Raw genomic sequence first — 23,305 nt, forward strand, 5'->3', positions numbered from 1 at the left:
AATTTTGAATTTAGAAATTAACATAATGGATCAAATGCAAATTTTAAAGGTACAAATTTAATTTTGTTGCTTCGTTTCAAAATTCAATTTTAACTGTTTTCGAATTAAACAAAAGGGCAGTCGCCGCACCACAACCTGTTCAGCTCCGATTCCAAAGCGTCAGCTCCCTTCCACGGTTCCATTCCAAGTCACCCCGGAACCTGCTCCTTTCATTCGAGTTTCTGTAGGGACTCAGTCTTTAAGTACACCGCCTTTGCCCCACCCTGCGCAGCACCCCTGGACATTCTGATTGGCTGTAGCCCTTCCATGTGCTTTGGTCTGGCTTCTCTGATTGGCCAACGGCGAAGATGCCCGTATCCTGGGCTACAGCGCGGGCGAACTGAGGCCTAGGGCTGGCTGTGGTGTGTTTCAAGCGGGAACCCGGCGGTCGGCCGGGCTCCTGGGCTTAGTCCCGGGGCGCCATGGCCAGCGTCCACGAGAGCCTGTACTTCAACCCCATGATGACCAATGGGGTAGTGCACGCCAACGTGTTCGGCATCAAGGACTGGGTGACTCCGTATAAGATCGCAGTGCTGGTGCTGCTGAACGAGATGGGCCGCACGGGCGAGGGCGCCGTCAGCCTCATGGAGCGGCGGAGGCTCAACCAGCTGCTCCTGCCGCTGTTGCAGGTGAGCGGCCCCCACCGACCGGCTCCCGCTCATTCAGCAAATCTTTTCTGAGCACCTGTTCTGTGCGGGACACCTCACTGGGCCTGGGGGCGCGAGTGTTCATCAGATACTCTTTCAGCCCCGGAGGACCGAAAAAATAAAAATAAATAAAGGAGTTAATACCACCTGCTAACTGAGTGCTTACCATGCGCTAGGCGCTGTTACATGCATTTTTTTCTTGCAGGTTCATATTTGGCTCCAGCATTTATTAGCTGAGTGACTGGGTAAGAGTTATTTTCTGACATCCTGCGTCTTCTTTAGAAAGGGGCTACACGTAGTCCTGAGAGTTGGAGACAGATGAATCATACAGGCACCTAGAGGACCGCAATAAGTAGTAATAATGACCTATAACTAACATTGAACACTTCCTGTTTGCTAAGCACCTCACATGTTTTATTTCATTTCGCCGACTCAGGTTATAGTTTCACCACGTACTGGCTGTGTGACTGTGGCAAGTTCTATAATCTACTTGGGTCTTTGGATTCTCTGTAAAACGAGGACAATGATAGAAACTATGTTTGGGGATGGCTGTATTAAATTAGAAGATCCATGGAAAGCACATAGTTTGTGGCACATAGTAAATGCTCAATGTTAACTATTTTCATTTGCATGTATTCTCATAAAGCATGTACCTTCTTTTATATAGGTTGTGGGGTTTTTTGTTTTCATTTATGTGTGTGAATTTATGACTAATGTCTCTCCCTTAGTAGACTAACTTCAATGAGGGCAGTGTTTTATCCTACTTTTGTTCACCCTTATATCCCCACAGCTGAGTAGAGCGCCTAAGTAAACGTGTGGAATAAGTGAAATGGAATAAACCCTCTTGTGGCAGATGTGTGAACTCGGGTGGAGTGGGAGGTCTTAGAAGAAGTGGTACTGAAGGATGAGCAGTTGGCTATTGAGCAGTGGTGGCAGAAACAAAGATCTGGAGTCCTGGGCCCCCACATTATCAATATACTTGACTTTTTATAGTCTATCACCCGTAGGGGGAGAGAAGGGGTACTGAGGACACAGAGGTTAAGTGGCTTGCCCACCTGGTTGAATAAAAGGAATGGGGTCTCTATTACTTGTAGCTCCCAGTCCTAGCCTCATTACTATTATTACAAATACATTTTCCCCACTATTGAAATAAAAGTTATAATACTAAAAGATTTGGTAATAGAGAAAAGAAACAAAACAGCACTTGTGTTTTAACTCACACATCTTTCTGCCTTTGCTCATACCGTGTTTTTTGTCCTAGATTTTCCTTTGGGTTCTTTGTCTAGCTGAATGCTATGTGGTGTAGTAACGTTCCAACCAGACTCCCAATTCCTTTGCAAAATTTGGCTTTAAACAGTTAACTTTTAAAAATTCATTTTTTAAAGTTTACTTATTTATTTTGAGAGAGAGAGAGGGAGAGAGAGTGGGGAAGGGGCAGAAAGGGAGGGAGAGAGAGAATTCCAAGCACGCTCTGTGCATGGTCAGTGCAGAGCCCAGTGTGGGTCTCAAACTGAAGAAACTGTGAGATCATGACCTGAGCTGAGATCAAGGGTCTGTTGCTCAACAGACTGAGCCACCCAGGTACCCCCAAATTTGTTAATTTTTAACTACTTAACTAACACACAAAGATTCATTATAAAAACTTCAGCTGATTCTAAAATTGATGGAGTGAAAGGTTATGGTTCTGCATGGCCTCCAATCCTTTTCCCTCTCAGAGATTATCACTGTTAATGTTCGTTCGTTTGGCCACAGGCCAGAATGGATCTTTCTAGACCTTTTGCTAAATGCCTGTATATAGATAGATGGAGGCATATGGTTTTAAGTATATATATATATGTGTGTGTGTGTGTGTATCCTTTTAATTCTGCTTAAATTTTTAAAAAGTTTTTTTGTTTGTTTGTTTGTTTTTTACATAAATGTGACTTCTATTCTACAGCTTGCTCCTTTCACTTAACCAGTCTTGGAGACCTTTCCATATCAGCACATTTGAATAGAGCTACCTCATTCTTTTTTTTTTTTTCTTTTTTATACAGCTGCAGTGTATTCCACAATAAGAAAAGAAACATAACTCCTAACTTTAATTAATATTTAAATACATTTATAATTTATTATAAATTATAGATTAACTCTTTATTAATGGACTTATAGATGCTTTTCAGTTTTTCTTCATTTCAAACAATGCATGCCGAATGTACCTTCCCTACAAGTGGAATTGCTGGGTTAGCCACATCTGAAATTAGCATATATAGTGTCAACTTACTCTCCAAAAAAGATTCACTGTTTAGTTTTTTTTTTTTTTTAGTTTATTTATTTATTTTGAGAGAGGGAGAGAGCAGGCAAGCAAGAGAGTGAGTGAGGGGGGAAGGGCAAAGAGAGAGAGAGAGAATCCCAGGCAGGCCCCAAGCTGTCAGCACAGAGTTCAGAGATGCAGGGCTTGATCTCACAACTGTGAGATCACCATCGGAGCTGAAACCAAGAGCTGGACGCCAAACTAAATGAACACCCAGGCGCCCCCAGTGTTTAGTTTTTAAACCTCAATTATATTGTAGTTGTCGTCTTCTTCTTTTTGAAAGATTTTGTATTTAAGTAATCTCTATACCCAAGGTGGGGCTCAAACTCACAACCCTGACATCAAAAGAGTCACGTTCCACCAACTGAGCCAGCCAGGCGCCCCTAGATTGTAGTCTTGACAGCTGAGGTTGCATACTCCTTGTCTCTACTGGTATGTTTTATGGACTTGGGCTCATAGTATGTCTGCCTACCTTACAAGGTTTGGGGAAGGATCTAGTAAGATTATGTTTGTGAAAAATAGGACACCTACGTTTGTATAATGTCTTCCAGTTTATGAAGCACTTAGCCTTTTTTTTTACTCTTTCTGGCACAAGCAAGGGAGATGGTTATTATTATCTCCGTTTTACTGATGAAGGTTTCTGAGCCCTAGTTAGGGCTCAGAGAGGCTACAGCTTTGCCATGATTACAAAATTAAGAAGGAAAGAACAGCAGGTCCTCAGACTACAGGCAGGGTCTCTGTTTTGTTCCCATTTTAAACTATTCCGCAGATGAAACAAGAATGCTATGCAAATGTAAAGTATTACTTTAGTGCTTTAGTTTTTTTTTTTTTTTTCTTCCTGATTTGAGAGTTCATGTTTGGAATAATTGTTAAAGCAGAGAGAAATTCATGTTTACAACTGTTTATCATTCTCCAGCTCCTTAAAATTTATCCATAACCTCCCTATCTCCTTTACCCAGGGCCCAGATATTACACTGTCTAAACTATACAAGTTAATTGAAGAATCTTGTCCCCAGCTGGCAAATTCAGTACAGATCAGGTAAGCTTCCTTTTCTTCTGTATATATGAGAATATGTTTACATAGATGAAAATTAGAGAAGTGCACATGGTAATGAATTCTCTAAAAACATATCTTTGTAAGTCTCAGTAAACAAAAACTCAGTTTTCCTAAGAACTTTACTTTTTTCTTAATGTTTTTTATTTTAATTTAATTTTTTTTAAGTTTATTTATTTTTGAGGGAGAGAGACACACAGTGCAAGTGGAGGAGGGGCAGAGAAAGAGGGAGACAGAATCAGAAGCAGGCTCCAGGCTCTAGGCTCTGAGCTGTCAGCACAGAGCCTGACACGGGGCTTGAACCCATGAACACTTAACCGACTGAGCCATCCAGGCGCCACGTTTTTTATTTATTTTTGAGAGAGAGTACAAGCCGGGAAGGGGCAGAGAGAGAAGAGGACAGAGGATCTGAAGCAGGCTCTGCACTGACAGCAACAAGCCTGATGGGCAGCTCGAACTCACGAACCGTGAGATCATGACCTGAGCTATGAAACCAAGAGTTGGACCCTTAATTGACTGAGCCACCCAGGTGCCCCTACTTTTTTTTTTTTTTTTGAAAAATGGTAGTTAACATTAAACCTATTTCAAAATTTATTTTTCTGTATGGATCTACCTTGTTCTTTTATTTGCTGCAGGGAATTCCATTTTGCTAGCTGATGTGTTACTCTGACAGGTTTTATGATGAAAACGGTGATACTTTTCAGAATAATGGGAGTGACATTTTGAATTATCAAGTTTGTTTTATGTGCCACCATTTTCTATGAATCTCTGAATTGCTTTTAAAATAGATTTATTGGAGATAATTGTGGAATGTGAAACATGGAAAGATGTTTAAAGGGCCTTCCTAAAATGTGCACCTCAATTTTCTCATTCAGAATCAAACTGATGGCTGAAGGCGAACTGAAGGATATGGAACAATTTTTTGATGACCTGTCAGATTCTTTTTCTGGAACTGAACCAGAGGTTCACAAAACGAGTGTAGTAGGTATGAAGCTCTTCTAAGGAGAGCAGAGAATATTTTCATTGAAGTGAGCAGCCTTCTAAATCATATCTGTCATCACTCTGCTATCTCTGAACAAACACAGTGGGACATGTTTTAGTTTGTACTTACTGCCTTGCCATTTTGTTCTATGTTTAAATAATTGTCTTGTAGAAAAGCGTCTTCTGTTTTGTCTGTTGTAGTCCAACTATTAGCCCAGTCTGCGGGCTTTTCGGGGTTCATGGCTCCTTCCCACGGTCCTCTGGACTCCTGGTCTGCATTGTGCAACTCCCTAAGTCAGGGTCACCAACTAAACTTTTATGAAAAGAATTAAGTAAGAATATGTTATTGAGGGCATATGTGAACTTTCTTGATGCTGTCCTACTAGCTTTATATCCATGCTGCATCCATTTGGCTTTTTCACACGGTAGTTTTTATGTTATTCAACATCAGCTATTGTTGATCGCCTGTGTGCCAGGCTCTGGACTTACAAGATAGATAGGGACCTTCCTCTTAAGGAGATCCCGTACTGGTAGGGTGGGGCCAGATGGTGAAAAGTAAGTAGGTAATAAGATAATTCAAATGGTTCCAATAGCCATGAAAAAAGATATTGGATGGGTAAAGATGATGGAGTGCAGGGGTGGGGAGTGGATTGGGGACTGCGCGACGCATTAGAAGAGGAAACCAGTTTTGTAAGAGATGGGGAAGAACATTCTAGGTGGAGGGAATAGAAACTGCAAACGTCTCTTTTTGATGCTTTTGAAGCAAGATTGCAACATATAGTATGAACTCTGTGTAACCTGGATTTCAATTAATGCCTTCGCCTGCGTATGTCTTGTTTTATAGGTTTATTTCTGCGCCATATGATCTTGGCATACAGTAAGCTTTCTTTCAGTCAAGTATTTAAACTGTACACCGCCCTTCAACAGTACTTCCAAAACGGTGAGAAAAAGTCAGTGGAGGATGCTGACATGGAACTGACCAGCAGAGAGGAGGGGGAAAGAAAAATGGAAAAGGAAGAACTTGATGTATCTATAAGGTAATTTGGGTTTTTTGGATAGACATCCCTTTCCTGTGAAATAGCATAATTACAGGCTTAGTAAATCCTCATTCATTCAGAGTTCACATGCTGGCTACCATCTTTTTGCCTCTCCAGATCCAAGAAGTGGACCCATATGGGCTGCATCAGTGAGTGGGCTCCTTGCCCTCTGACATCTGATTGGGAGGCACTGGTGGGAAATCCAGAGTGAGGAGAGTGGGGACAGGGTGTTGATCCACCTGCTCCCTTACTTCAGGGTCATGGTGAACTTGTTGTAGGGTCATACTCCTATCAGGTGGTCCTCCCTGCATTCTTCTGGGGTTGGGGAAGTAGGAAGATTTCCCTGGCCTGGGGTGTAAGGTGCCCCACTGTTACCAGTCCTGGGGACTGTATTATCCCTTACGGCTTCTCTGTGTCCTGCCCCTGGTTTTTTAAGTGGTCCTTTTTTAAACTCTTCTCAAATCACCGTGTTTGAATGTGCCATTTGTTTCCTGCTGGTACCCCGACTGATAGTGTTCGATGTCAGCATCCAGCAGGAGCTAATGACTGAGTCAGTGAAAATGGATTGAGTGCCTACGGAAGTTTAAGCATTGGGGATGAGGTGGCACTGCTCATCTAGGTGTTTAACCTCAAAACCTTGGAGTGTCCTTGGTTCCTCCCTCTTTGTCACCCTGACAGCTAGGGCTTCAGCAGGCCAGTCAATTGTTCCTCCACGATAGTTTTTGTTTTTGTAATTTATTTATTTATTTTGAGAGAGAGACAGACAGACAGACAGACTCGGGGCTCAAACTCCCGAACCGTGAGATCACGACCTGAGCTGAAATCAGGAGTCTGACGCATAACCAACGGAGCCACTCAGACACCCCCATGATAGTTTGGACTTAGGTCATTTGTCTCCGTCATCACTGCTGCCCCTGCAGCCCAAACACTGCATTTTCTTAGTGGATGACTTCTTTAGTCTCTTCACTGGCCTCCTTGCCTCCACTCTTGTCTCCCTGCAATCTGTTTTTCTTATTTATTTGTTTGTTTGTTTATTTAAGTAATCACTCCACCCAACATGGGGCTCGAACTCATAACCCTGAGATTAAGAGTCTCATATTCTATCAACTGAGCCAGCCAGGCACCCCTCCCTGTCATCTATTTTTCATGCAGCATCCGGGGGAATCTTTGTGAATGTAAATCACACCATGTCACCCTTCTGCTCCAAACCCTCAGCCATTGTCCTTGAAATTTAGATGAGAATCCAAGCTTATCACAGCCTCAGTGCCTGTGTGATCAGGCCCCATCATCCTCCCTACCTCTTGCTGCTTACTCTCCCCTTCACTCTCAGGAGTCCACCTGCTTAGGCGTGCTTTTGGCTTTGTGAACACTCCACCCTGACTTCTTCTGATTTCAGCTCCAGTATCATCACACAGGCCTTCGCTGACCACATACCTGAAGTAACCTCCATCCCAAATATTCCTGGCTGCTTTAGTTCCTTCATAGCTCTTCTCACTGAGTAACTTGTTACATTTATGTGCTTACTCGTTTGTATCTTGTTTCTTCTGCCTTAGCATCCCTTCAGATCTAAGACCCTTCTCTGTCTTGCTTCATTGCATTTTTGCCAGTGCTCCGTGTAGTGCGTGTCTCATAGAATGTGCCTGTGTGTGCTGGGTGAATGAATGCAGAAAATCAACATAGGCAGTCTGTCACTCACACTGGTGAGTGGTCTCATAACATACTTTTTATTGCCTTCCCTCACTTTGCTGTCTTGCTTCCCCTTCACGCGAACTGTTACCTGGGATCACCTCCCAAATAAACTACTGCTACTTGGAGGGAAAAACACATGTGTGTGTATACATATGTGTATATTCCATATTCCCTGATCTCAAGGAGCCCACAGTGTGGTGTGGAAGACTGACACCCAACAGATCATTACACGGCAGTGTGCTCAGCTCTGATTTAAATAAGCTTCATCTGCCCTAAGAAGGCTGGCTAACTGCCTTTGGCTGGGGGGTGTGGTTCCTGTGAGTGGCCTTTGTATGGTTGTGATTTGTTTAGCATATGCTTGGGCTCTGGGCTCGAGGGATTATATAGTACCTTTAAATACTTCCAAACCTCCCTTACTTATCGTTGCTTACAAATGTCTTTCCTCTAGTGGAGAGGCAGGAAAGTGTGGGGTTAAGAGTCTGGTTGTGGCCTTGGACTGCTGGGTTTGAATTCTGACTCCTCCACTTATTCCCTGTGAGACTCTGAGCCAGTTACTTACCCTCTCTGTGCTTCAGTGTCTTCATCCGTAAAGTGGGGGATCTGATTCCTTCCTCAGAGGGTTGTTGTGACAATCAAATGTCAAGTCCGCGTAAGTGTTCTGAACTGTGCCTGGCGTGTAGTACATGTTCAACAAATACTGGCTATTCTTATTCTCTTGTTTCTTTTTTAGCTGAGACCCCCTAAGGAGTGCATTGGGGCTGTCCTGTAGTCTTTGTTCTGGCTACTTAATATGCTTCAAATAGCAGAATGTCACGTCTTGTAAAATGTTAAAATTCAGACTTGTTTTGCATTGGCTTTCTCCTAAATTAATCCCATTTAATTAGGTCTAGCTACATTTTTTGTTTTTATCCTGTTCTAAGAATTCATTTGTGTGTGACCCAGTGTATTTGCTATGAAGATGTATCATTTCATGTTAAATCACTATGTTGTACACCAGAAACTAATGTAACATTGTGTGAAAAAGAAAAGGAAAAAAAGTGTATAGTGATTTACAATGTATACAAAATTTTGGGGGGCGCCTGGGTGGCTCAGTCAGTTGAGTGCCCCGACTCTTGATTTTGGCTCAGGTCATGATCCCAGTGTCCTAGGATTGAGCCCCACATTGGGCTCTATGCTGAGCGTGGAGCCCGTTTGAGATTCCTCTCTCTCCTCTGCCCTGCTCCCCAACTGGCGCCTTCTTTCTCTTAAAAAAAAAAAAAAACTTAAAGTAGGGGTGAACAATTTGAAACCATAAGAACTGAGAATCAAATTGTGTACTTATTACAATTTTATATCTTCAAAGATGAAACTGGAATGTTATTTCACTTAAAATGTACAACATGCAGAATGCTCTGTAATGGTAAAAAAATGTACACCAATGTAAATTTTTACAATTTTCCAGTAAATGACATTTCTGGATCAAAGAAAAAGGTATAGTTTCAGAAAATAGCATACATATAGTAGACGGAATTTTGTCACTGAAATTAAGAGGTATATTATTTAAATATTCTCATTAAGTATTATAATAAGGGTTTAAAAAAATTTTTTTTAATGTAAGTAATCTCTACACCCAGTATGGGCCTTGAACTCACGACCCTGAGATCAAGAGTCACATGCTTTTCTGACTGAGCCAGCCAGGTGTCCCTAGAATATATTTATGTTAAAAAAAAAAAAAAAGAATATATTGCAGTCATTTCTTGGTTCTTTTAAAGAGGGAAATCTTATTTTCTGGTGATCTTTTCTAATGTTTTATTGCATTTATGAAAAATTTCTCAATTTAGTCCTTTTATTCTTTCTTTCTTTTTATTTATTTATTTTTTAATTTTTTTTAACGTTTATTTATTTTTGAGACAGAGAGAGACAGAGCATGAACAGGGGAGGGGCAGAGAGAGAGGGAGACACAGAATCTGAAATGGGCACCAGGCTCTGAGCTGTCAGCACAGAGCCCGACGTGGGGCTCGAACTCACAGACCGTGAGATCATGACCTGAGCCGAAGTCGGACGCTTAACTGACTGAGCCACCCAGGCGTCCCTTTCTTTCTTTTTTTTAAGTTATTGGAATGTTTTCAGGTCTCTTTTCTTCGGGAAAGTTATTTTTCTTGCCCCAGAAATTTGTATTAAAATTAGAAAGGGGAAAGAAATATTGTATAGTTTGTAAATCTCCCGTCCAACAATGAAATTACTCCTGTTTGGAAAGAGGAACCCGACTGTTAATTTAGAAGGGAGGGAATAAATATTCAGTCAACACGTGTTTGTCATAAAAAAAAAAAAAATCCGATCACAGATGCACCTGGGTGGCTCAGTCTGCCTTCGGCTCAGGGCATGATCAGGTTTGTGAGTTCGAGCCCTATGTCGGGCTCTGTGCTGATCGCTCAGAGCCCAGAGCCTACTTCAGATCCTATGTCTCCTTCTCTCTGCCCTTCCCCTGCTCACGCTTTGTCTCTCCCTCTTTCAAAAATAAATAAACATTAAAAAAATTAAAGCCATCACAGAAGAGAGGGCACACTGAAACTGAGCCTCTGTGCTTCCTTTGCTGGCAGTTGCCAACGGCCTGCAGTGAGGAGCTGGCTGATAGGTTTGCCCCACGTGAGTCTGTAGTGGAGGCTTCTGGTCTGCAAGCTGCTGCAGTTACAGCTTCTCTTTACTCCTAAAAGGAACTAACAGAAGTAGAAATTCTCTGGTATTTCTTCCCTTGATTTAATATAAATCTCCCAAATTTGTTCATTTATTCAACAAATAGTGCTTCCGATGTGTCAGGCTCCCCGTTAAGGTGCTGTGTTGTCAGCCAGGAGGACAAAGTCCAGTCCTCGAGGGGTTACGTGGGGGAAGGTCAGATGATAGAGAGCCAACTGATAAGGAACGTAATTTCAGAGCAATGCAGTGCAATCAAGAGGAGAGGGGACCCACAGGTAGAGAGTAACTGGGGGTTCCACTGGGGAGGGGCCTTTGGACTGGGAGCTGGGTAATGAAGGAGCCAGGGGGAATTGCCAGAGGACACAGCAGACACACAGCTTCCAAGACAGGAGAAGCTGGCATATCGGAAGCATAGGTGGAGGGCAGTGTGGCTGCATCATGCCCTCTGGTCACATACCTCAGAAGGGCTAGGGTCCTTGCTTCCTCCTTGGATATTTAGTAACTGTTCCTGTCTCAGTCCCTCGCCTCCCCTGCTTCTGTCAATACCCTGCTCAGAAACCTCCCCAGATTCCACAAAGTCTCCTCACCTGGTGTTCCAGGCCTTCCACAGTTGACCTCTCTGACCTTACCTTTAGTTTCTGAGCTTGGATCCCTGGCGTCTTTTGTTTCTGTTTCCTGAAATGTCTTCTTCCTTCCTCATCATTTTCTCTGCTCCTTCCCAACTAGCAAGTGATTTTCCCACTTCTCAGTACAGAGTTCATATCACCCTTGGCCTTTACCATTTACTGCCATCTTTTCACCTGGGCTGGCCTCAGCTTTCCCCAAGATTAAGCCTGTTAGCACACTGTATATCCTCCAGGACCTAAACTGGTGTTTTACGTATTGCAAGTGGTCAAAAACAAAAAAATAAAACCTTTGTGGATTGATTAATCTCATATGTATTTTTTTTAAGTGTTTATTTATTTTTGAGAGAGAGAGACAGCTCAAGCAGGGAAGGGACAGAGAGAGGGAGACACAGAATCTGAAGCAGGCTCCAGGCTCTGAGCTGTCAGCCCAGAACCCGATGTGGGCTTGAACCCATGAACTGTGAGATCATGACCTGAGCCAAAGTTGGACGCTTAACTGACTGAGCCACCCAGGAGCCCTGATTAATCTCACATTAAAAAATTTTCTTTTTTTTTTTTTTTTCAACGTTTATTTATTTTTGGGACAGAGAGAGACAGAGCATGAACAGGGGAGGGGCAGAGAGAGAGGGAGACACAGAATCGGAAACAGGCTCCAGGCTCTGAGCCATCAGCCCAGAGCCCGACGCGGGGCTCGAACTCCCAGACCGCGAGATCATGACCTGGCTGAAGTCGGACGCTTAACCGACTGCGCCACCCAGGCGCCCCACATTAAAAAATTTTCAATTACAATGGTAGATTTAAGCCCTTTAGGGGAATTTCCAGATTCCTGAGAATCTTACAAATGCCATGTACTAGGTTAATATTAAAAATGCACATCTTTGGGGCACCTGGGTCGCTCAGTTGGTTAAGCATCCAACTTCAGCTCAGGTCATGAACTCACGGTTCATGAGTTCGAGCCCCGCATCGGGCTCTCTGCTATCAGCACAGAGCCGGCTTCAGATCCTCTGTCCTCCTCTTTCTCCTCCTCCCTATGCATGCTGTCTCTGTCTCTCTCAAAATAAATAAACTTAAAAAAAAAATGCACATCTTTACATGAGCACCTGGGTGGCTCAGTTGGTTAAGTATCTGACTCTTGATTTTGGCTCAGGTCATGATCTCACAGTTCAGTTCATGAGATCAAGCCCCCTTGCTTGGGATTCTGCTCTCCTCTTTCTTTCCTGTCCCCCCTCAAAATAAATGAGTAAACATTTTTTTTTAAATGCACATCTTTGCCAACTTTTGAGTACAGTTTTACAAGATTCATGGACTTCTTAGAGCCCATCCCTGAACCCAACTTAAGTGCCCTTGATTTATGGACTAGTAAGTCTAAAATTCTGTCTCAGCTAATAACTGAATTTATAAGCAAGGTATACTTGAACTTTTTCCTAAGTGGGTAGCCTTTTTCCTAAATTGAATACTTCTGTGGCTTCTTAAGAATTACTTTTTTCCTGCATATATTTGTGAGGCCTTAAGGAAACCAGGAAGAGTCAGTAAAGGATGGTTTGGGCCATGGGGTTTTTACTTGCTCTTCCCAAGCTGGTTCATGTCAGCCATGATTGCCACCATGGAGGCCAGAACCAAATTCGATCTTCATTTATGGGAACTGTATTTCCGTTTCTTATAGAATCAGTTTGCATGATGCTGATTTTCTCTATTTTATTAACCTTATTGCTCCTGTGTCCTTCCTTATAAGCTACCCCCAATTTTCAGGGACAGGGGAAGGGTTTAAATAAAGTATTTGGTAACTGTGAGCATTGTGGACTTCTAAGATTTTGTTTTTAAGTAATCTCTACACCCATCGTGGGGCTCCGAGATCAAGGGGCGCCCGGGTGGCTCAGTTGGTTGAGCGTCCAACCTTGGATCGGGTCATGATCTCACAGTTTGTGACTTTGAGCCCTGTGTAGGGCTCTGTGCTGACAGGTCAGAGCCTGGAGCCTACTTCAGATTCTGTGTCTCCCTCTCTCTCTGCCCCTCCCCCTCTCACACACTATCTCTCTCTCAAAAATAAACACACACACACAAAAAAAAATTATAAAAAAACAAACCAAAACTTCGAGATTAAGAGTTGCCTGCTCTGCTGACCAAGGCAGCCAGGTGCCCTGAGTGTTGTGGACTTTAGAGGCAGATGGGACCAGAAGCCTGTGTCTAGTTTCATTCAGAGTCTCACCTGTCTCTAGCCTTTTTGCATGCAGCCATATATAATTATGCCAAGCCTTGGGTTTAACCTTGGTTAAAGCGGTGTGCTAAGAGAAAAGGACTTCTTACTGTCCTGATACTAACTGTTTTCCATTTGAGAACTTGGCCTGTGAATTTTTTTCCATTTCCCTCTAGGTCACTATTGTGTTACTGATCTTTGTTAGACCTGGGCTGGAGCTGGTTCTTGGCAGCTCTGATGGCTACAGAATCTGATACACTGCTTAGGGATTATTAAGTAATATTTAACAAAAATGAAGCCAAGAGGGGTGCCTGAGTGGCTCAGTTGGTTAAATGTCTGATTTTGGCTCAGGTCATGATCTCACAGTTTGTGGGTTTGGGCCCCATGTCCGTCTAGCTCAGCTCTGTGCTGACAGCTTGGAGCTTGGAGCCTGCGTCAGATTCTCTGTCTCCCTCTCTCTCTGCCCCTACCCCCCTTGCACTCTCTCCTCTCTAAAAAGTAAATAAATAAACATTAAAAAAAAAAAAGGGCACCTGGGTGGGTCAGTCAGTCGAGCGTCTGACTTCAGCTTAGGTCAGGATCTCATGGTTCATGAGTTTGAGCCCTGCATGGGGCTTGCTGCTGTCAGCGCAGAGCCCACTTTGGATCCTCTGTCCCCCTCTCTTTATGCCCCTCCCCCACTCATGCTGTATCAAAAATAAACATTAAAAAAAGAAAGAAATGAAGCCAAGAGAATATTAGAGCAGTGTTTCCCAAAGTGTTTTCTGTGGAACACTAGTACTTCCTAAAAGATGTGAGGAAAGGATTCTTTGGTCAATTAGTTTGGTAAATGATACATTAAACAAAAGTAAATGAAGTTTCAGGGTGCCTGGGTGGCTCAGTCAGTTGAGCAGACAACTTTGGCTCAGGTCATGATCTCGTGGTTCGTGGGTTCAAGCCCCGCGTTGAGCTCTGTGCTGACAGCTCAGAGCCTGGGGCCTGCTTCAGATCCTGTGTCTCCCTCTCTCTCTGCCCCTCTCCTGCTTATGCCTCTGTCTCTCTCTGTCTCTCAAAAATGAATAAATGTTAAAAAAATAAAATAAAAAAAGTAAATGAAGTTTCTTTTTGTTGGATTTCTCTCAGGTGCATCATTAATCTCGAATTAAGATAGAGCATACAACTGTCTCCAAATTACATAACCTCAGAAGAATTTTTTCTTCTTTCAGAATATCCATTTATATATTATTTATGTGAAAGTTTGAAAACTGCTTGTATTAGATGCAGAGTGCTTATGAAAACATTATTTATGAGTAAATATTGATTTTTATACTTATCAAAATCTTGTAGAGCAGGCATTTCTTAGAGTCATGTGGCAAAAGGGATTACTCATACTTTTCCTCTCAAAATAAGACTTTTCTATTGTGTATATGCAGATTCGTCAGGTCTAGGTTTATACCCGTATATTCCTTGTCTGTTAAATCTGCATAATCTAAACTTCTAGGCAAATGGTTATGTCTTAGGAGAAGCCACTTTCCTCTGCTCTGAAGTATCCCACATCTTGTATCTGTAGCAAGGAGTTAGAAACTCTCCATCCATTCATTTCCCAATCTCTTGAGTGCCTGTTTTATTCCTAGGCATGGCACTAGGTATTGGCATCCAGTTGCAAGTACGAGCAGCCAGGTGTGGCAATGCATAGGTGCTGTGCTCAGCCTCTCTAGTAGGAGACAGTGGCAGCTCAAATGAGAGATGTCAGGAGAGATTCTTGGAGGACATCACATGTCAGTTAGTCTTGAATGATGGATGGTGTACCGTAGTCCAACAGTGGGCGGGACAATGGGCTTTCAGGCCAAGGAAGCAGCAGGGGCATCTTGGTGCCCTAGGAGATCTGCGAGGACGTCGTCAGGCTGGGAATGTGGGTGCGAAAGAAAAGGCAAAGGAGAGAGGTAGTAGCTAGGATCACTCATGGAGCATTGCACCTGCCCTGCTATAATAAAATCCCCAGTGTGGATTTTATTCTGGAAGCTGGGTACCACAATAGATTCGCATTGTAGAAAGATCATGCTATGTAGAATTTAGGTCTATAGTCGTCCATAGTTACATGGTGTGAACTTTGGCAGGTCATTCAACATCACTTTTTAAGTATGTCTTTTCTATTCCTGAGAGGAGAGAATTAATTTTTTTTTTAATTTTTTTTTTCAACATTTATTTATTTTTGGGACAGAGAGAGACAGAGCATGAACGGGGGAGGGGCAGAGAGAGAGGGAGACACAGAACCGGAAACAGGCTCCAGGCTCTGAGCCATCAGCCCAGAGCCCGACGCGGGGCTCGAACTCACGGACCGCGAGATCGCGAGATCGTGACCTGGCTGAAGTCGGACGCTTAACCGACTGTGCCACCCAGGCGCCCCGAGAGAATTAATTTTAAAAGTTTTTGAGATCTTCTGATGAAGCCATTTGACCTGGTTAGCATTACTGTTCTTGCTGTTGTGGAATTCTTTTTTGTTTGTTTGGCTTTTTAAGTTTTTAATGCCATTATAGTTAACATACAGTGTAATACTGGTTTCATGTGTACAATATAGTAATTTGACATTTCATAAACCCTTGGTGCTCAACACACGTGTGCTCCTTAATCCCCATCACCTAGTTCACCCTTCCATGTTGTGTAATTCCTTGTTATTTTTGTTTTATTCTTTTCCAGAGAAGAGGAGGTATCTTGCAGTGGGCCTCTCTCCCAAAAACAAGCAGAATTTTTTCTTTCTCAACAGGTATGTGTTAATTCTGTTATTTATCATGAACTTTAAAAAAGATATGTCATCACATACGCCTGTTTCGTTGCTAGGCTTATTAGTGAATCTGCTTTATTCCTTATTCTTGGTCCTCTTTCCTTTACTAACAATACAGTTGTGGTTATGTGTTCTTTCCGATTTTGTGCGTGATTTTCTTTTTCTTTTTCTTTTCTTCTTTTTTTTTTATAGATTTTATTTATTTTTTTTCAACTTTTTTTTTTTTTTTTTTGGGACAGAGAGAGACAGAGCATGAACGGGGGAGGGGCAGAGAGAGAGGGAGGCACAGAGTCGGAAACAGGCTCCAGGCTCCGAGCCATCAGCCCAGAGCCCGACGCGGGGCTCGAACTCATGGACCGCGAGATCATGACCTGGCTGAAGTCGGACGCTTAACCGACTGCGCCACCCAGGCGCCCCTATAGATTTTATTTTTAAGTAATCTCTACCCCCATCGTGGGGCTCAAACTTAAAATGCTGATATCAAGAATTGAATGCTCTACAAACTGAGCCAGCCCAATGCCCCATGATTTTATTTTTCTTAAAGTTATAATGCATGCTCATTTTATAATAGTGTGTGACTAACACAGGCCAAAAATGTGCTTTGGAAGACTTACTTCTTTTCCCCCAACATTTTATTATGGACATTTTCGAACAGAAAGAAAAGTTGAAGAGCACTGCACAGTGAATACCTATATACCCGTCACCCAGATGCCACAATTAGTATTTTGCTCTGTCTTTATCAATACCTACACGTCCTCTATCCAGCCACCATTTCATCTTATTTTTTGATGTATTTCAAGTTGCAGACACTGGTACACTTCACTCTCAATGTTTCTTTCTTTTTTTTTTAACCCCAAACATGTCTTGCTGGTGCTTTTGAGCCATACTTTTTCATTTGCTCGGAAACAGAAGCTGAATATTTTTCTCCCATGTTTTTTTTGAGCCTAGAATTTTGATATTTTGTTCTACTTTTCTAATTCTCCTTATTTTGTTATTAATTTTCTTTTTGCAGAAAGATGTACTGTTTAGGTCTAGCTGAAAAGTCATAGAATTACCCCTGCAGATGAATTTCAGACAGATTAGAAAAAAACCCTCTAGACAACCAGTGAAGTATGGAGGAGACAGTATAGCTAGAGCCTCACCACATTCTCACACTTCATTCAGTCCGTTACAGGTGGATTAAAGGGTAAATGTGAATATTTAAAGCTATAATTAGACCAGAAGGAACTACATATTAACTTGTAACTGATCTCTGGGTGGGGAACGACTTTCTAAACATAAAAGCTGTGGAAGAAAGCATGTAGGAGAAGATCATTTGATTTTTCAGCATAAAAATTAAAAACGTCTGCATGTCAGAACACACTCTAACAAAAATAAAAGGCAAACAATAAAATAGGAAAAAGGATTTGCAATAAATATGGCAGTCACAGGGTTAATACTTTTGCTTTAAAAATCATATTATCAAAGACTTTGATGATGAGACAAACTTTATACTATTGAATGAAAAGAGCAGGAAGTAAAGTGATATACAGTGTTCTAGTTTTATTAAAAATATGGTCTATGTATGCACATATAGAAAAAAGACTGGAATAAGACACTGACATATCAATAGTGTTATTTCTGGGTGGAGGGGTTACAGATGATTTTTGTTTTCTTCCATATGTCTTTCCATGTTTTGGAATCTTCTATAATATAATGAATTCAAATGAAATTAGAAATTATTATTACTTACAAATAAAAATTTGTCTAGGTAAAGTTGAAGAGTTTGTAATCAAGTTAAGTACTAATAATTTAGGACTGGTTTTCTAACATATTTTGTATAATCATTGCTGGTACCATCTACTTGAAACAGATAGCCAGGAGTAGGGCCTCTGGGTGCTGTGAGGCCCTTTGCCAGGCTGGAAGTGCACACTACCTGCCCTGAAGGCACTCACAGTCCGGGGTGGGGTCACACTGGCACTTTTAATGTAGGTTGCTAAGTACTGCAGGAAGGGTTCCTGCAGGGGCCTATGGGAGCATGTAGGGACTTACAGGACCTTACCTAGTCTAAAAGCTGATATAAGCAAGTGACTAAAGTCTACATGGGGTCCTGAAGGACAAGTAGGAGTTTGCAAGGCATGTGAGGAGTGTGTGGATGGGGAGAGGGAGTTGGCAGGCTTTTTGTCTCAGGAAGAGGAAACACTGTGGCCAAGAGGAGAGAGGAGCAGTGGGAAGGAACATAGGGGATCCTAGTCAGTATACATTTCCATATGTTGACCGGCCACGTCTTTCTTCTGAGTTGTCATCTTTAAATTTCAGGCTTCTTTGTTAAAGAATGATGAGACAAAAGCCCTCACTCCAGCTTCTCTGCAGAAAGAACTGAACAACTTGTTGAAATTTAATCCTGATTTTGCTGAAGCGGTGAGTCTTTTGAGTTGGAAAGCCACAATCAGGCTACTCTTTATATTGAAGAGCCATGCAAATGAGGATTGTCCCATTGGCCCAGTTTCTTGGAAAGAAATGTTGTTGGCAAGTCTATAAGCCTGGGTTGCAAAGCTTTCCCTCCTACCCCCTTGTCCCTGGGCCATTAGGGGTTTCTTCAGTCCCTTTTCTGTTGCTCTTCCCATTCATTCATCATCTCTCTGAGGCTGTGAATTATTGACAGATGATAGAGTAGACTGATTTTTTTTTTCAAGTTTTGGGACTAAAAATTCTTTTCCTTTCTCTTGTCAAGTTTTTTTTTTCCCCCAAATTCAAATAATTCCATTCCTTACTGGATTTTTACCCAGAAAACTTTCTTTTTTTTAAAAAAACTTTCTTAATAACACCTGGATTTGACGTCTGACTTTACTCACATGCAGAAATATATCTCCTTTGCGCCATAGTAACTGCAGTCTGCCTTTTGGAGGGAAATTAAATTCAGTGAATCAGAAGAAATGAAAATAGTGTCAAAATACATGACAATGTATTTTACTAAGTGTAACTTAGTAAACTAGTTACACTCACTGTGTTTTGACTTGGACATTTAGAGAACTTAATTTTATATTATAATTTTAAAAATGTTTATTTATTTTTGAGAGAGAGAAAGACAGAGTGTGAGAGGGGGAGGGGCAGAGAGAGGGAGACACAGAACTGAAGCAGGCCTCAGGCTCTGAGTTTCAGCACAGAGACCAACCTGGGGCTCAAACTCACAAGCCATGAGATCATGACCTGAGCTCAAGTTGGGTGCTTAACAACTGAGCTACCCAGGCGTCCTTTATAATTTGTATACGAATTCAGGTCTTAAAATTTTTATTATTGAAGAGTGCCTGGGTGGCTCGGTTGTTAAGTGTCCCACTTTTGATTTTGGCTCAGGTCATGATCTCTCAGTTCATGGGTTCAAGTGCCTCATCAGGCTCCATGCTGACAGTGTGGAGCCTGCTTGGGATTCTGTCTCTTTCTCTATCTGCCCCTCCCCTGCTTGCTCTTTCTCTCTCTCTCTCTCAAAATAAATAAATATAAATTTAAAAAAAATTTTTAAAAATTTTTATATTTGAGTTTACAGTCTTCCTTAATACCTGAGGTAGGTGAGGTCCCCCCACCCCCAATCACCCTCCGGTCCTAGTATAACCAGTGGCATAGTGGGTATATATTTGGCATAAAACTCTGACACAGATCATAATGGGGCTTCCATTTTTCATTTGGCGACTTCCTAGCCCATTCCTAGGGAGGAAACAAACCACTGTATCTTGAACTTGCTTCATCCTGCCAGTGGGAAAAGATGAAGCTAAACTGTCTTCACGAAGGGCAGAGGAACACGGGTATCTGAAGCTAGTGGGACGCTCTGAATTAGTCTCAAGCCAGTGGAAGCTGAACATTTAAAATATGTGGATTGTTTCTTGTTTCAGCACTATCTCAGCTACTTAAACAACCTCCGGGTCCAAGATGTCTTCAGTTCAACACACAGCCTCCTTCATTATTTTGATCGCTTGATTCTTACTGGGGCCGAAAGCAAAAGTAATGGGGAAGAGGGCTACGGCCGGAGCCTGCGATACGCTGCGCTGAACCTGGCCGCCCTGCACTGCCGCTTCGGTCACTAGTGAGTTGATAGGTTTTTGTTTCTGCAGAAACTGAAGAAATCAACTCTCAAATGTTAACGGAGATGTAGGTTTTAAATGCAGTGTTGAAAAATCAAAAGGGGCGTCTGGGTGGCTCAGTCAGTTAAGCGTGGGACCCTTGATTTTGGCTCAGGTCATGATCTCATGGTTGGTGGGATTGAGCCCTCGACTGGTTCTGCGCTGACAGTGGAGCCTGCTTAGAGTTCCCTCTCTCCTTCTCTCTGCCCGGTTCCTGCTTGCACTCTTTCTCTCAAAATAAAAGAAGAAAGAGGAGGAGGAGGAGGAAGGAGGAAGAAGAAGAAGAAGAAGAAGAAGAAGAAGAAGAAGAAGAAGAAGAAGAAGAAAGATACCCTCCTACCTGGGCTTGTCAATAACTTCCCAAGAGGGAAGTTCCATGGACAGCAGTTAATGAAGACCTTCTCCTTAAGCAGTCTGCCCCCTGGTGTCACCAGTGAGCATTACTAGCTAGTGTATGGCCTCTTTCCTTACTTCTAAGAACAATAGCCTTTGAATTAAAAGGAAATTAGGTCATTAGGCCAGAGATTCCCAAAAGGAATTTTTGGAGGTAATGATGGGGATACAAAAGCTATTTTCAGTATTTCTTTTTTTTTTTTTTTTTTTTTAATTTTTTTTTTTCAACGTTTATTTATTTTGGGACAGAGAGAGACAGAGCATGAACGGGGGAGGGGCAGAGAGAGAGGGAGACACAGAATCGGAAGCAGGCTCCAGGCTCTGAGTCATCAGCCCAGAGCCCGACGCGGGGCTCGAACTCACGGACCGCGAGATCGTGACCTGGCTGAAGTCGGATGCTTAACCGACTGCGCCACCCAGGCGCCCCTATTTTCAGTATTTCAAAAAGCCAAAATGAAGTTGTACCTTTACTGGATAAAACACTGTACGGCTCACTAAGCCACATGTTTGTGCTTTTGGACAGAATTCAGGGAGCTCAGTGAGGTGACACTGGCTTATGCCATTGCTAAGATATGCTTATGATTTTAATGAATAAAAATAGGAAAATTGCCCAATTATTTAGTAAATGGAGTTATGTCATTAAAACCTTAAAACATGGGGGCTATTTTGGAAACTGAAATAATGTGAATAAGGGTGAAAAAACTGGGAATTATTCATTGAAGGGGTCTCCCTGCCCCCCGTGACTTTTTCTCATTTGAGAGAAATGTGGTCTCTGCTACAGGCATCTTTGAATAGAGACTGTAGGGTATGTTACTGTAAATATGGTGTCCAAAGTTCAAGAGCTGAGACTTCTACCCCTTGCACTATGGGTCAGAAATGCTACTAATTTCTTTTATTTTTATTTTTATTATTTTTTTATTTTAGAGAAAGAGTGAGTAGGGGAGGGGGGCAGAGGGAGAGAGAGAGAAACTTTTTAAAAAAGTTTATTTTGAGAGACAGAGTATGAGCAGGGGAAGGGACAGGGGGAGAGAGAGAAACTTAAAGTTTATTTATTTTGGGGGGCGAGGGGGGAGAGGCAGAGAGCGAGGGAGAATCCCAAGCAGGCTCTGGCTCAGACTCAAGAAACTGTGAGATCATGGCCTCAGCCAAAATCAAGAGTTGGACGCTTAATCAACCAAGCCATCCAGGAGCCCTGAGAGAGAGAATCTTAAGCAAGCCCCACACTCTGTGCAGAGCCTGACATGGGTCTCAATCCCACAATCCTAGGATGATGACCTGAGCAGAAATCAAGAGTCAGATCTCAACAGACTGAGCCACCCAGGTGGCCCTCTGTGGCCCTCTGTGAATTTCTGATTGTCTCATTTTAAAAGGGACATTGACAGGCTGGAGCTTGTGTAGGGGACACTCTCCTTGTAGGTGTTCAAACCCATGTCATATGAACAGTGTGGGAAGAGTATGAGAATGGTGAGCCTGGAGAGAAAATGATTTAGCCAAGCACGTGTTTGGCATCTTCATGTAGTAAAAGGTCATGTGATTAGGAATCACAGTTTAGATTCCTGGAGAAGAACGAGAGCTAGGATGTGCAAGGGAAAGACAGTGCTTTCCTCATGATAAGGTTTTTCCACATGGAACCTCTAAGGAAGGACCAGTGGGGTGCTCAAGCCTAGACCAGAGGTGTCAATGAGGGAATTTAAGCATTACATTGATAGTTGGTCTCAGGAAGGTTCAAGGCTACTCCAAACTCCATGATTTTATGAGATTCCATGTTATCTTTTGACAGTCGACTTCTTTTTGCCTGCCCAGCTGTAATGACCTCTTAATTGGGGCCTTCCATTTTTTAGTTGTCATAATAAATAGCAACACTATTTGTAGTATCTACCATTAACCGATTTCTGTGTTTAGACCAGTTTCTGGTAGGATTTAGAAATTTGTATCTAGCATTCTAGATAAAAATAATCTGTTGTGCAGAATTTCTTTATATTTACAATATTATCAACAGATAGGTAGCTAACTGCATGAAATTAATTGCTAAATTAATTTACTTGGGTCCATGCTTCTTTATGTCTAGTCCTGGAGCTGTGGGCCCGTATTCATCTCTGTCACACAGCTTATAGGATTGTGGAGACTTCTTGAAAATCGTTATAGTTGTTTATTGAGCATCTATGGTGTACTGGGTGCTGTTCTAGATGCTGAGGTTACAGCAGTGAAAAAAGAGGGGGGGAAAAGCCCCTGTTTTCATGGAGCTTGCCAGTGGGGGAGATAAACCATAAACAACACTAAACATAAGTGTAATGTATCCAGGTGATAGATGAGGATAAAGGGTCGGGGAGTGCTGTTGTTTTCATAAGGGACACTTCTCCAGATATATGCACAGATCACTCCTTCAATTTGTGAGTCTCTGTTTAATAAGGTAGCAGGTCAGTCCTCCCTAAGCTCTACTAACTTAATGTATGTATGTATTTGTATATATACATATATATATATATATATATATGCACATATATACATATATGTATACGCACGCACACACACACACATATATATATTTTTTAATGTTTATTTTTGAGAGAGAGAGAGAGAGAGAGAGAGAGAAAGAGTATGACCAGGGGAGGGGCAGAGAGAGGAGACAGAATCCGAAGCAGGCTCCAGGCTCTGAGCTGTCAGCACAGAGCCCGACGCGGGGCTTGAACCCACGAACCGTGAGATCATGACCTGAGCCAAAGTCAGACACTTAACTGACAGAGCCACCCAGGTACCCCTGCTAACTTAATGTTTGAATAGAGATTTAAAGCAGTCTTTAATCTACCTGGGAATCTACCTTTTGATA

At 42.3% G+C, this 23,305-nt stretch overlaps 1 protein-coding gene across 1 annotated transcript in view; it reads left to right on the forward strand.

The window, feature by feature from the left end:
• Positions 1–375: 375 nt before the first annotated feature.
• Positions 376–23,305, forward strand: part of ANAPC5 (anaphase promoting complex subunit 5) — a 45,257-nt gene continuing 22,327 nt past the window's right edge. Inside the window, exons 1-7 of the mRNA XM_047828668.1 lie at positions 376–668; positions 3,936–4,015; positions 4,906–5,015; positions 5,856–6,048; positions 15,907–15,973; positions 18,290–18,391; positions 19,858–20,048. Of these exons, the coding sequence (XP_047684624.1) occupies positions 462–668; positions 3,936–4,015; positions 4,906–5,015; positions 5,856–6,048; positions 15,907–15,973; positions 18,290–18,391; positions 19,858–20,048 (950 nt within the window). The 5' untranslated portion in view covers positions 376–461. The remainder of the gene's footprint in view (positions 669–3,935; positions 4,016–4,905; positions 5,016–5,855; positions 6,049–15,906; positions 15,974–18,289; positions 18,392–19,857; positions 20,049–23,305) is intronic.

The sequence above is a fragment of the Prionailurus viverrinus genome, chromosome D3 (assembly GCF_022837055.1).
Source record: "Prionailurus viverrinus isolate Anna chromosome D3, UM_Priviv_1.0, whole genome shotgun sequence".
Taxonomy (NCBI): domain Eukaryota; kingdom Metazoa; phylum Chordata; class Mammalia; order Carnivora; family Felidae; genus Prionailurus; species Prionailurus viverrinus.